The sequence below is a fragment of the Rhinolophus sinicus genome, linkage group LG02 (assembly GCF_036562045.2).
Source record: "Rhinolophus sinicus isolate RSC01 linkage group LG02, ASM3656204v1, whole genome shotgun sequence".
NCBI lineage: Eukaryota > Metazoa > Chordata > Mammalia > Chiroptera > Rhinolophidae > Rhinolophus > Rhinolophus sinicus.
The window spans coordinates 197,385,786-197,399,662 of NC_133752.1; the positions used below are offsets into that span (position 1 = coordinate 197,385,786).

A 13,877-nucleotide genomic window follows, 5' to 3' on the forward strand; every position below is an offset into this window, starting at 1 on the left:
TCCAACTGGCTGCTTCCTTTGCGCCCACGCCCAAATAACTGAATGAGGCTGGGGAAAAACTTGAAACCAACTGCTCTTTCTTTACATTGAAGATCGCTAACCTTGGTAGGCGTTTAGTGCTGCCTGGCAATCCTGCTGTATCTCCCTGGTGCACACAGCCCCTTGCTTCCCTACTTAACAGTTTTGTGCCTTTCGCTCTCCCTGAGTCTCCATTGCCTCTCCTTCATCCTCTTCGCAGCTTCCTATTATACTGAGAAGAAAGGAACAACCAGAGGACAGTGTCCAGGAACTCCCAGCACCCTCTCCTCACCTCCGTGTGTCTCTGCCTGTATCTGTGCCCTCCCTCTGGTCCTGTGGACGGACTGTCCTCCTCCAAATGCCAGCTCCCCTCAGGTCTGCACTCTATTCCACTGCTTTTTGCATGCATTGCTCCAAAAATTCTCTGCTGTCTCGGTCTTTTCCTTAAATCATCAGTTTTGCCCTTTCTATTGCATTATTCTCATTATGTTACCCTAAGACTAGCCCCCTCCCCCCGCCCGTTTCCCCTTGACCCCGTTCTGCGTTGCTGCATCCAGGGGTCTGCATCGCACCCTGTCTTACTTGACCTGTGCGCTGCATTTGCTCTCGTTCATCCCTCCTTTTTCCCGGAAACACCTTCTTCACTGGCTTCCAGAACACCACCCCTTTCTGACTCGGCTTCTACCTTCCTGGCTGCTCTTTCTCAGGTCCCGGAGCTCAGGTCTCAGGCCTCTTGCCCCCTGTACTTGCTTCCACGTGATGTCATTCAGTGTTGCGGCTTTAATACTTTGCATTTGCTGGTGACTCCCAACGTTTTTCTCCAGCTGGACTTGTCTCCAGACTTGTCTGTTTATCTGCCTTCTCCATTTTTCCACTTGTATTTCTAATCGGCACCTCAAATTTACCAAATCTCCAACTGAACTCCTAAGTCCCCCATTCTCCAAATATCTTCATGGCAGTCTTCTCCATGGCAGGAAACAGCAAATACCTCTGTCCATGTATTGCTCAGGCCAAAGTGTGGAGTCCCCCTTGACTCCCCTTTCTCAGTTGTCTTTCGTAGTACTTATTATCAGATCTGATTGACTATCTTCTAAATATGTTCAGAATCGCATCTCTGCTTAACCATGTCTGCTGCCACCACTTCTTTCCAAGAAGAGAGTCCCCACTGGTGTCTTCTCTTCTCCTGTTTTGATCAGTTCTTTACAGAGCAGCCAGGGGGACCCTTTAAAAATGAAAGTCAGGGATAGCACTCCTCTACCCAGATGCCTCCTTGTCATCCATCACAGCAGGGTGACAGCTGAAGTCCTTTCGGTGGCCTTGGCCTGTGGAGCCTGCGCAGTTTGTCTCCCTCTGACCTCTGACTCCCTTCGCTCGTTGGGTTTCTTCCAGGCTAGCCCCCACTTCCTGACTACCAGCTATGCCTTCACCTCCATCCTCGCTCTTCTCCCAGGAAGGTGCATAATTTGCTTCCTTCTTCAGTTCTGTGCTCAAATGCCACTTTTTAAATAAGGTTCTTAATAAGTCTTACACACCAAATCTTTCTCTACCTGAGAATAAAAAGACATTCTCCATACCGTGTTGCCCCGAAAGTAAGACCTAGACGGATAATCAGCTCTAATGCGTCTTTTGGAGAAAAAATTAACACAAGATCCGGTCTTATATTATACCCAGTCTTATAGTAAAATAAGACCCGGTATTATATTTATTATATCATATTATATTATATTATACATTATATGAATTATATTTATAATATTATATATTATATTATACCCGGTTTTATAGTAAAACAAGACCAGGTCTTATATTAATTTTGCTCCAGAAGACACGTTAGAGCTGATTGTCCAGCTAGGTCTTATTTTCGGGGAAACAGTACATTTTCTTCCAGCGTTTTATAGTTCTGCCTACCATATTACTCCTAAATCCATCTGGAGTTACTTTTTTAGTAGGGTTATAAGTAAGGATCCAATTCAGTTTTTTCCCATGTGGATGACAGTTGTTACGGCACCTCTTCTGGAACAGTCCAGCCTTCCCCTACAGACATTTTGTGCGAGCACTGTCATTTATCAAGTTTCTCTACACTCACAGTTCTGTTTCTGGACGCTCTATCCAGTGGTTTATTTTTCCACCTCTGTGCAATTTCACCTTCTCTTAGCTTCTTTCACTTCTCACAGTACATTTGAGATTCTTTGTTCTGAGAGGTGAATTTTGACTGGTGAGGACAGTGGGTAATGGGGAAGCATGCGATGCTTTGGGGGTGAAGAGGAGACTGATATGTTTGGAACCCTTTAAAGCGGGAGTCGCCAAACCATGGTCCCTGGGCCAAATCTGATCCATCACCTATTTTTTTCCAATAGTCTTTGAGTGAAGAATGGTTTTTACATTTATAAATGGTTGGGGAAAATAAATAAAATTTCGTGACCCAAGAAAATTAGATGGATTTTAAATGCCAGTGCCCATAAAAAGTTTTATTAGAACATAGCCATTAGCTTGTTTAGGTGTTGCCCGTGGCTGCTTTTGTATTACAGCGGAGGGGGTGAGAAGTTGGGAGAGATTGTCAGGCGCTCAGAGGCGAATTTCCTCTGGCCCTTGACAGAGAACATTTGCCAGCCCTGCAAACTACAGTGTCTGGGGTTGCAGGGACAGCCTGACAGGCCTGGATGTGACAGGAGCGGAAAAGAGTATGAAAAAGAATTCTGAGATCTGCAAAGATGAATTTCAAAATTTTGCCCCAGGGTGGTAGGAGATAGAAATGTTTTTATTTTCTGTTTTTGTTCAATCCAGCCCAGTCAAATCAGTAAGCGGGGTTTATGGTTTTAAATAACAACCAGTGATTGTTACTTTAATCTCTGAACTTGTGTATATTTTAATAGTTTTTCTTAGTGACAGTGGTTAAACTACTCTAAACCACATATGCCAGTTTTTAATTAAATCTGAGGTATTAGAGTAAATCTTTTAACAAGTATGAAAGTCTTAGCTGTAGCATTACAATGACTAGCATTTAGTTTCCTTTTCAATAGGCGGTCCCACCTGATGAATTCACTGTAAGATGTGTGTACATATAGTATATTAGACCTATCTAACCGGTTACATGTAATCACGGGTAGTTTTCTTTAATTTTTCTCAAATAGCACTTGCCAAGATGAAACCTACAGATCTGTTCGAACTTGAAGGAAATGAAATTCTACCTTTTGTATAATTCAGAGGCTTTTTTTGCTTTTTTTTTTGTTGTTGTTCTGTAATGTAACATTTCATTTATACGTTGTCTTCAGGGTATGCATTCCTATCTAATAGGAATGTCTAACGGTTGACTTTTAATTGTCCTCTTAAGTACTTTTTGCCTTCTGTGAATTGAAGTAACTAAGCTTTTTAAAGTCTTTGTGCATATTTTGTGTTAGTTTGGTTAAAGCAGAAATGACAGCAATTTTTATTATTAATAACATTTGTAATATAGGAACGATTGACTGATCTTTACTAGCTATTTCACTGTCATTAATCATTACACATATTTAGCTGTGTTGTCTTGACAGTGAGCAGACTTTGCAGACAGAGTACATTAGGACTATGGCTCTGTGATGCCAAGTAGCTTTTTTTCAAGGCTGTGTGGAAGGTACAGAGTATAGAAGAGAGTTAAATGCTTTCATCGTATTTCATTTGCTGCTGGTAAAAGCTTTTTTGTCCTCATCTGCTGACAGTTGTTAATGTATTATATTGTATCAAAACGTGGTAAAGAACATCTATAGCTATTTATTATATGGCTCTAGAGGAAAGGGCTTTTATAGAGGGATACAGGCATCTAAGAAATTGTCTCTGCTCTCAAGAAATTTAAAATATAATCTGGTTACATCTCCTCTCCCCGCCCTCCCCCTTTACGTGTACCCATTGTATCATTTAGCACAGAAGGAGAAATTAGATGTTTGTGAAATATCGATCATAAGATATTTCCATCTTTAACTATGACAGTGTTCCAGTTTTGAGTCCAGAATATGTGAATTTCTTAAAGGGAATGGAAGACTTGAGCTAATGCCTCAATATTTCTCCAGTTGCTGTGGCAAAGTGCCCTGATGTCACTGCCCCCATCAGGCCTGGTGCCTGGGGCACATGCTCAGGAGAGGTTTGGATCACATGACAAGCTGGGAAGCAGTCCGGTGTCACACTGAGTATGAGAATAGTCTCATCACTGTTTTAAACTTGAATTGAACATGTACAATTAGTGACTCTCGGTTGTGGGCCCTAAAAATAAAGGAAAACATAAGATAGTCTCTGTTTGGGGGCAATTTATAGACTAGCTGGGGAGACAGACTGGATGAGTGGATAGCATCTGCTGTGGATGAGTGTTATTCCAGTCTCGGGACTGTGTGCCCTGGAGATGGGAGCTGGTTTGCCTGGAGTAGCAGAGGAGTTTCACCGCGCTGAGAGGGAAGGAGCCAGATTGTTCCAGGCCGAGAAGCGGGTGGGGATGCATGGAAAGGGCATTCTGGGGGAGGGCGTACATTTGCGCAGACGCAGGATTCCAAGTGCCTGGTGCTTTCGGGAAATGATGGATGTGCAACGTGGGGAGAGCAAGTGCCAGTGGTCGTAATCCCAGATTGTTCGGGGTTATGCGAATTCTGTGTGTCCGTTAGATGCTGCCGTGATTCCTCTTTAGTAGCTATTGATAGTTATTTGGAACCTTTTGATTGCCTTTAGCTCAGGTGAACATTTTCTTTTGGTTAAAAGTGTAATAAGGGAAAAAGGCGTGGTGCATATATGACAAATTAAAATATGACATTGGGAATTACTCACAGGATAGTTCATGAACTTACTAATTGTTCTGTAGTTGGACTATTCATTACTCACCTTTCCTAACAACGGTGCCTTTTCCCAATCTTGTTTAGTCTACCATAGTTTGATTCCAGAGTTTTTGCTGTGCTAGATGTCAATTTTGAGTAAAACGAATATTAAGATTTCAAAGCGTGACACCAGGGAAGACCTGATGCCCAGGTGAGAGGGAATTTGCAAAGGTGACCTGAAGGACATTGTGTCAGCTTCTTTATCATAGGCGTAAACATGCATTTCGTAGCCATCTTACCAGAAAAAGGAGGCTTAAGTGTAGATTACTCAAGGTGTAGAGCTCTATTTTTATTTGACTGAAAGATGAAACAATAAAGTTATTTTATTATTTGTTGTATAAATCGTGATCACTCCTGGCATTCTCTGACATGTTTTTAAAATGGGTATTTTCTTAGCATATTAATGTCTACTTTAGTATTCCTTAAAGCTTTCCTGAGAGTGTTAATGAATGTTCTTTTTATGGCATATTGGCCCTGAAAATGGCTTACTTAATTGTTTTATACAGTTACTGAGGCAGAATCGATGTTGTACCCTCGAACTTTTCCTTTTTTATTCAGTCACTCAGTCACTGTGACATGGAGTCCAAACTTTATGAACTACATTTAGGGAGGGCTGACCAGGGAGACCTGGGAAAATTGTTTTATTTTATGCAGATTTCCCAATTTTTAACCGATCAGTTTACACTCTGTCTCTTTCCAAAAACGAATTAGAAGCACCTTAAAAAATAAATACAGATAAATACAATAAAAGATAAGGGAAGAGATGGGTGAGAAGGGAAAAAGGCAGATAGGAAAAATCAGGTTAGTGTTGCCATGGGATTCAGTGTTACAAATGGGTGGTGGATTTGACCCCAGACCTCTGAGCGGCCCCGACGGAGATGAGTAGTGTGGTTTGTGTTCTCTGTCCAGAAGATAAAAACATACCTCTTGGAGTACAAGTGCTCATGGTCCTGAAGCTTGAGGCGGGAAGGGAGGGGCTTGTGGCGTCCGGGCCAGCACCTGAGCGGCACGGTAGCTTGGGGAGGGGGTCACATTATCGGTAGTTCTGTGCAAATGTGCAGCTCCCTGGATGTCCGGCTTAGTGCAAGGCTAAGATGGACGGGGCTGTGATTGCAAAAGGAGACGATTCACATGGTTAGAATTACTCAGCGATAATCTCTTAAATTGTCCACACAGCAGTATTTCTTCTACCATTAAAACAGATTGCTGTTTCTTTAGGGGAGTCACGGAATGAGGAAATTGACTTGCATACAGGTGCCACGTTGCACAAAAACATGCGTGTCTTCATAGCTCTGGAACGATTGCCACTGCAGACCGTGTTCCTGGCGTGAGAGGCGTGTGGGAACAGCTGCAGGTTCCTGTGCCCCTGGGCCTACAGTCGGTTGGAGAGGGCTTTCTCTCTGTGTCTCTGAGTGTCTCTACCTATGGCCCCACCCCCATCTACGTAGTTAAACGAACACACACACACACACACACAGGCACACGCCGACACTCCCAGCGCGTGTTGCCAGCGTGTTTATATCTAGAGAGTGGATAGTGCATTTGCCTCCTAGGTGGTTCTTGTGAATATTGTTTTTCGTAGTTGTGCTGTTGGCCCATATAGAGCGACAGAGGGCATGGCTCTGTTCTCTGTCTGGAACATGAAATACAGACATTCCGTTCATATTAAGGGCAGATCCATAAGCAGAACAGTCACCTGACACTGGGACTTGGGTGGTCCTATGGGGTGGGAACAAAGTCAGACTGCTTCGGGTGGGATGGTAGCTGTGGCCTGGATGACCTCGGGGCTATGGGCCCATCACTTAAATTCCCCTCTGCGTCAGTTATCTGACCTTGAAAGCGGAGAGCACAGTATTGGCTTCATAAAGTTGCTGCACAGATTAAATGCAACAATACAGGAAAAGGTTGATCAGAACAGTGCCCGGTGTGGAGGAAGCGCTCAGTACACGTAGCGCTTCATTTTGTGTTGTCAGTTAGGGAGAGGGGAGAGGAGGGCCTAGCTCACCTCCCCACAGAAAGGAGTCCCAGGGTGTTCTGCACAGGACATTGGGAAAGGAGGTCACCCTTTTCTGCTTCGTAACAACTGGATCCTTCTTTCAGAGAGACGGCGCCCAGGACCATCTTCCAAAGAGTGCTGGATATCTTGAAGAAGTCTTCTCAGGCGGTTGAGCTGGCCTGCAGGGACCCATCCCAAGAGGAGCAGCTGGCCTCCAGTCTGCAGTTAATTACAGAGTGCTTCCGGTGTCTGCGAAACGCTTGCATCGAGTGTTACGTGAACCAGAACTCAATCAGGTAGTGTGCTTTGCAGTGCCACATATGCCGTTCCTTCCATTTCTGTGTGCGCATGCAGCTTCTGTCACGTTGCTGCATCTGGTAGGAAGTTGTGGGCATCTGCGTGTCAGCCGTTGTGACACGTCTTCAGGGCAGACTCTGAGCATAAGTGGTATATACTTGTAGTAGAGTGAGCTTAACGTGACGGGGTATTCAGATTTCTCATTTGCATTTACAAGATGTTTTGAGGTATTTGGTTTTCTCCATAACGCAGTGATTTGAACTTATTTTTGAATCTTGGATCCTAGACTCTGTCTGCCCAAATGCATAGGCAGCTCTGGACCTCACTTGTCTTAGTTGCAAATGTTTTAATTTGTTACCCTCATGTTTACTTTGAACAGGGAGCATGTTTTGTAAATTTCTAAGATGACTTCTCTTCAGATTTCCTTAAGGTGGTGTAAAGTGGCAAGCTGCCCTGCCGCCGGTCTTGGCCTTATAACGTGGTGCCTGTACCATGGCTGTTCTTTCCTTTTCCATGTGCCTCTCTCCTCCAGACCTGAGCGCCTTTGCTCTTCGGCTTTATGGAATCTGCTTTTTCATGAACATTTTTTACTGCGGATGAACTCAGAAGCCACAAAGAACGCGCTCACCTTTCTTTCCTGAACTTGAATGTAGATAGAGCCCCAGGCCTCCCTGTCACTGCTGTGATGGGGGAAGTCGGGCTGGTCCAGAAGCCACTTGAAGGACGCCCTTCGCTGCCTAGACAGTTCTTAGACCTGAGGCTTTGATATGATTAATGAGATTTTTAAGATGAAAGGAGAGGGGGTGAAAAGCTAGGGTTGTTGAACTTTAATTCTAAACCAAAGCTGCCATCTACTTGCAGATAAATGGATAGAAACAATTATAATGTTGATAATAATAGTTAACATTTTAAAAACATGACTAGTTATGTGCTGGGAGAGTGGGCCAGAGGCCAGTTTATTTTGTCCCTTTCTAGGCAAGGAGGCCCTGGTGTGAGGGAGGAGGGAAGGGAGAGCCTCGAAACAGAAACTTTGGCTGTGGGCTGGCCACTATCTTTGTCCTCTGCCAGCCTGGTGAGGAAGGAAACGAGCATTGGGTGAGCCTGCCCTAAGCAGCAGGCTTTGTCCCAGGAGCTTGACTTGTAGTATCTTGTTTAATCCTTTGGACTCGGACCATCTGCATCCTTCTGAAAAGGAGCCTTGTGGTTACGTGAGGCCTACCCAAATAAGCCAGGATACTCTTCCTGTCTCAGGAGCCTTAGTTTCCCCTGACTGGGAAGGCCCCTTTGCCGTGGAAGGTAACATTCACGGGTTTGGGGGAGTAGATGGGGCGTCTTTGGAGGCCATTGTTCTCCTGCCACAGGAACTGTTCACCAGCAGTCTCATCTCAGCACTGTTTTGCGGTCATTTGAAATGCAGGCTTTGGAAAAAGAAGGCATCTAACTTTGTCTTTTTGAACAACCTGATACAGGAACTTGGATACAATTGGCGTTGCTGCTGATTTGATTCTTCTTTTTCGGGAACTGCGAGTGGAACAGGAATCCCTGCTGACAGGTAACTTGCTGAATGATTCATGAATTCTGTTATCTTTGAAAAGGTTTAAAAACCAATACTTTGAGTATTATGTCATTCATTAAAGCAAATATTCTGTATTTCATGATACAAGACACTTTGTTAGTGATATTAAAGAGTTACCATAAAAGAAAGTTGGAGTAACTTCCTTTCTTACCTCTCTTGTGGCCTGAATTGTGTCCCTTGAGATTCATGTGTGGAGGTGCTAACTCCTCGTACCCCAGAACACAACTGTATTTGGAGATAGAGCCTTTAAAATGATAATTAAGGTGAAATGAGGTCACTAGGGTGGGACCTAAAAATCCCCTATGACTGGTGTCCATCTAAGAAGAGGAGCAGGACACAGACACACGGAGGTGAGGACACGGGGAGATGGCCATCTACAGGCCAAGGACAGAGGCCTCAGGAGGAACCAGCCCTGCCAACCCCTTCATCTTAGATCCTGCCTCCAGGGCTGTGAGAAAAGACATTTGGATTGTTGAAGCTTCCCAGCTGATGGTTCTTTGTTATGGTGGCCTGAGCAAAGTAACACAGGGTTGTTCTGTACGGAAGGATGCGGCAGGCCCCATTCTGGGTGTGGGGTGTGATCGGAACAGTGACCCAAGCAGAGAATACCTCTTACATTCCCATGGAAGAGCCAGATATTACATCTGTTAGATAAACAAACATATAGTGTGACAGAGTGGCAATTTAGCTCTGATTGTTAAATGGCTGTGGATGGGGATTAAGAGAAAAATCAAGCTTCTGAATTTGAAGACCAGGAAGCTTTTCTAGGCGGTTTTGAATGTTTTTGGTTCTTGAACTACTAGTATCAACACTTCCCCTTTGAACTAGGGTTATTATCTTAATATCATATAAAACAAAACATAGAATTTTAACATATGATCTCTATAGCCTAAGAAATGAAATACTACGTCATTTAGTAAGAAAATCTCAATGTAAATATCTAGCTTATAAGTAGATGTACTAGATTGTAGGTTTAAAAAATTCTTTTTAATAAAGAAAGTATAGCATAAGTCAACAAATACTCCTTTAAATGAGAAACCTCCCCCTATATTTAAAATGATTTGATTTATAAATTGATTTACATACAGTTCTTAATGCCTATACTTACTATATAAAGTGAAGCCTTCTTAATGTTAACATACTGGCTGCTGTAGGAAGGGCTATTGAGAACTGAGGGGATATTCTTTTTACAGGCATAGAAACTGAGGCACAGAGTGAAATAGGCTAAGTTAGCTGTTAGTGGTGCTGCCTGACTTGGATTATTTCTCATTCTATTCTGTGGTTTCTTAGTGTTTTCATTTAAAACTTATTCGTTAAAATTCCTGCATCTTTCTATTTGATTTAGAATTTTTCCTTTGGGAATCGTAATTATTTTTTGAATTAATTATGTTATCTAAGAATTTACAAAGGGTTTGCTTTAAGTTTTTTTAAACAACAGTAATTTCTCGAATTTTCTCAAGAAATTGATGGGATATAGGACTTAGTTGTAAGGTGTTTTTGAGATGCTCTAAAGTTATATTTGTTACTCCACTTTAAATAAAACGGAAGCCTCAGTGCTCAGCTTGGGGGATTTAAAAATGAGCAATAAAATGCAGATTGTCCTGCATGGAAAGGCAGCTATTTTTGAAGTCCGTGTGTGGTATGGTAATGCAGAGAGAGTTCAGAATGTGCTGTTTTGTAATTGCTGAAAAACACTGGTGTGGTGGGCAGTGTGTCACTGGCACCGCTGAGGACCTGTGGTGGCAGAAGCTTTCTCGTGTCGTGATGTGCCCCTAAATAAGATGCCCAGCGGAAGTGCCGTCCACACGCTGTGATTAAATGACGATCAGCGGGAGCCAGCGCTCCCCTTGTGCGTAGAATCCCATCCCCACTCGCCCACTCAGAAACTCTCCTCCTGAAATTATCCCGTCTCTCCGGCATCATCAGTTTTTCCCTCTTTTCTTCATTTCATCACTTTCCGTTTCCCACTCCAGCAACCACCGTTCTGCTGTCTGCGTTTCTGTCTCTGGATTTACCTGTTCTGGATATTTCATAAAAATGGAGTCATAGAATTATGTGACCTTCCTTTTGTGTCTGGCTTTTTCACTCAGGGTAATGTTTTTTGAGGTTCACCCACATTGTGGCTCATATCGGCACCTCATTTCTTTTCATGACTGAATGGTACTCCATCGTACGCTTAGGGCACATTTGGTTTACCCATTCGTTCGTCTGTGGACGTTTGGGTTGTTTCTACCATTTGGCTATTGTGCCACCTCAAATACATGCATGTCTGAGTACCCGCCTCCATTTCTTTTGGGTACATACCTAGGAGGGGAGTGGCTGGGGCAAGCGTATATTTAAATTTTTGAGGCTTTTCCATAGCATCTGAACCATTCTACATTTTTGCCAACAATGTACACGGTTCCAATATCTCTACATCCTTGCCAAAATTTATTTTCTTTTTTTAAGATTATAATCATCCTGGTGGGGATGAAGGGGTATCTCATTGTGGTTTTGATTTGTATTTCCCTAATGACTAATGACGTTGAATGTGCTTGTTGGCCATTTGTAAATCTTCTTTGGGGAAACGTCTGTTCAAGTCCTTGGCCCAGTTTTTAATTGGGCTGTTTGTCTTTTTCTTGTCAAGTTGGAAGAGTTACTGATGTATTGTGGATACGAGGAGTTATGTTGAATTTGTAGATCCATTTGGGGAGAGCTGCCATCTTAATGACATTGTGTCTTCCAGTCCACGAATAGGGGATATCTCTCTGCTTATTAAAGATACATATGCATCTTTAATATTTTAGTTGTATCCTTTTCAAGTAGAGAACCTGGGTTTATAGGTAGAGTTGGAAGGCTATTACTAAGGCAAGAAGGAAAATAAAAAGTAAGAGATACTGCTCACTACCATTACCTTTCGGTAATTATATTACTGAATTTTATTCGGAATTCAACAGTGAAATTTGGGTTCAACAGTGAAACTTAAAAAAATTTATAGTATGTTAGTTCAACCCTAACACAACTCTTAAAAAGTATCCTGGCTCCTAATAAAGTATCTGTATCTTGTGACTATTTCTCTGTGAGAACCTTATTCTTGGTAGAATTTTAGCAGGCTATCTGTGCCAGTTTTTTGTTAACCACTTTTGAGGTAAGAACTATAATTACATTGTCAAAATAATATTTAGAGTATTATTTTCAGAGAATAATTACAGTGGTGTGACGAATATATTATGCTCATCAAATTTTATGTAAACACAAGCATGAGTTATTTTAATTGAGTTATTGGTCTTATTTTTGGCCTTTATTTTTTCCTAATCTGTAAAAATAATGTTGGGATTTTTGAGGGGCTTTGTAACATTTGCAATATTTACATAAAGATCATTTGATAAGCTGTTGGGTAAAAGTAAACTATTATTTGTACTTGTCTGGATGGAGTTTTTTTTCTTTTTTCTAGGACATCTTTAAACCTTCTCCTTCCTCGAATCGTGTTTGATTCAACGGGCTAATTTTTAGTTGCCTGATAAATTGTTGGGTCTGTTGGCTCTCAGACCAACTTATGTTGTTAGCTTTTTTTTGTGTTAAATTTTACAAGGATTTGAGTATCAATGTCCTGAAATACTAAGTAGAAATATAAATGTGATTTAAAACTGACTTATCTTAAAAATGAAGATTTTTTTTTATTATAAACATTTTGTATAATTTCATTCTAGAGTAATTTTTTTAAACTCAGAAAAGTGGAAAGAACAATAATCACTGTCTCGGCAGGCTACATTAAACAAACACCTGACTTGTTAGTCACTTTCAGTATTTCTATGTGTGGGTATAAATGTGTACGTGCAGTTTTATATCCCGTGTCACTGTTTTAGATTATAACACCAACTTAATTCAGTTTTGAGGTTCTTGGTGCGTTGTTTTCTTTTTATACCTTTTTAATTTCAGTGTTTTGATTTTTGGCCACAGTTTTGCAAGCAAGCAGTTGTTGTTGGTTAGTGAATAAGTGACTAGCACGGGCACGTTACACACTTTATCCTTTTCAGTCTTTACAACCACTGTGCCTTTGAGGTCTTGGGACCAGCAGCCTGCCCTGTGTTCAGGGATTAGGAGACGGGGCTTGGAAGGAAGGCTCAGGTCCTGGGAAAGTGCGAGGACAGCAGGACATCTCCTCTCTTCCAGCAAAGCAGGGGTCTAGAAAGTTGAAGGTCTTTGGACATTTACTTGCCCTTAAAAATGTCTCCTGGTGGATGCCTGGTGCCAGTTCCTTTAATGAAGCAAAATCTTTGATTTCAACTCAAATTCTTCTGTGGCTTTTTAAACGTTTCTTGGTCAACCTTGATCCTATACCTTGGAAAGCTTAGGAACCATTGCTTTTCCAGCCCTACGTAGTACCACTTAAAAGCTTCATGTCCTGGGGTGAGTCAGTGACCTTCTGAACTTTGGTTTCCTCTGTGTGAAGCGGGGAGAATATTACCTCCCTCATAAGATTGCCATGGGGTGCAGGGGGAAGTTGTCCACGGGGAGGTACCATGACTTGGAATTTGCTTTGAAGCATCCCGAGGAAGTTTCTGGCTGTTGCACATTGCTGGTAGTCAGACTGTGCAGGACCTAACTACTGGAGAAGCACTGCAGGTGCCCATTGCAGGAGTCCGCTGCAGGCATCCAACTGCAGGCATCCACTGCAGGCATCTGCTGCGGCGCCCATTGCAGGCGCCCGCTGCAGGAGGTGGATGCTAGAGAAACAGCGCACTGAGACACCTGGCCAGAGGAATACCTCAGAGCCAGCAAGAGGAAAACCTGCGCTTCCTCCATCCTCCAATGCCCTTCCAGCACCTCTGCTGACAAGGCTGTCTGTGCCAGCTGACAAAGCTGACTCGAAGGGCCCAGCTTTCCTTTCACAGAGCAAGCAATGAAGGCTTCATTTGGCACTGAGAGGCAGTTACTGGTAACTGGAACCCACTCTGAAATGTTTTATATAAATGCAGTCGGTGTGACAGAGCTCAGGGAATCTCTTGGACATAAAGGACTTTCGAGAACCTTCAGTTTCTGTTGCATTACATCCTCACAAACACTTTGTTATTTTTGACTGCAATTTTTGCCAATTTGGTAGATACATAGTAGAATCTCATGGTTTTCCTATGGGATTGAGCACTTTTTCATATATACGTATATATTTGCCTTATGG

The 13,877-nt window shown here is 42.5% G+C and overlaps 1 protein-coding gene across 2 annotated transcripts in view; it reads left to right on the plus strand.

The window, feature by feature from the left end:
* Positions 1–13,877, plus strand: part of ATXN10 (ataxin 10) — a 147,862-nt gene that overhangs the window by 13,543 nt on the left and 120,442 nt on the right. For both annotated transcript variants that reach the window (XM_074326561.1, XM_019739234.2), the window contains exons 2-3: positions 6,951–7,142; positions 8,613–8,695. In XM_074326561.1, the coding sequence (XP_074182662.1) occupies positions 6,951–7,142; positions 8,613–8,695 (275 nt within the window). The remainder of the gene's footprint in view (positions 1–6,950; positions 7,143–8,612; positions 8,696–13,877) is intronic.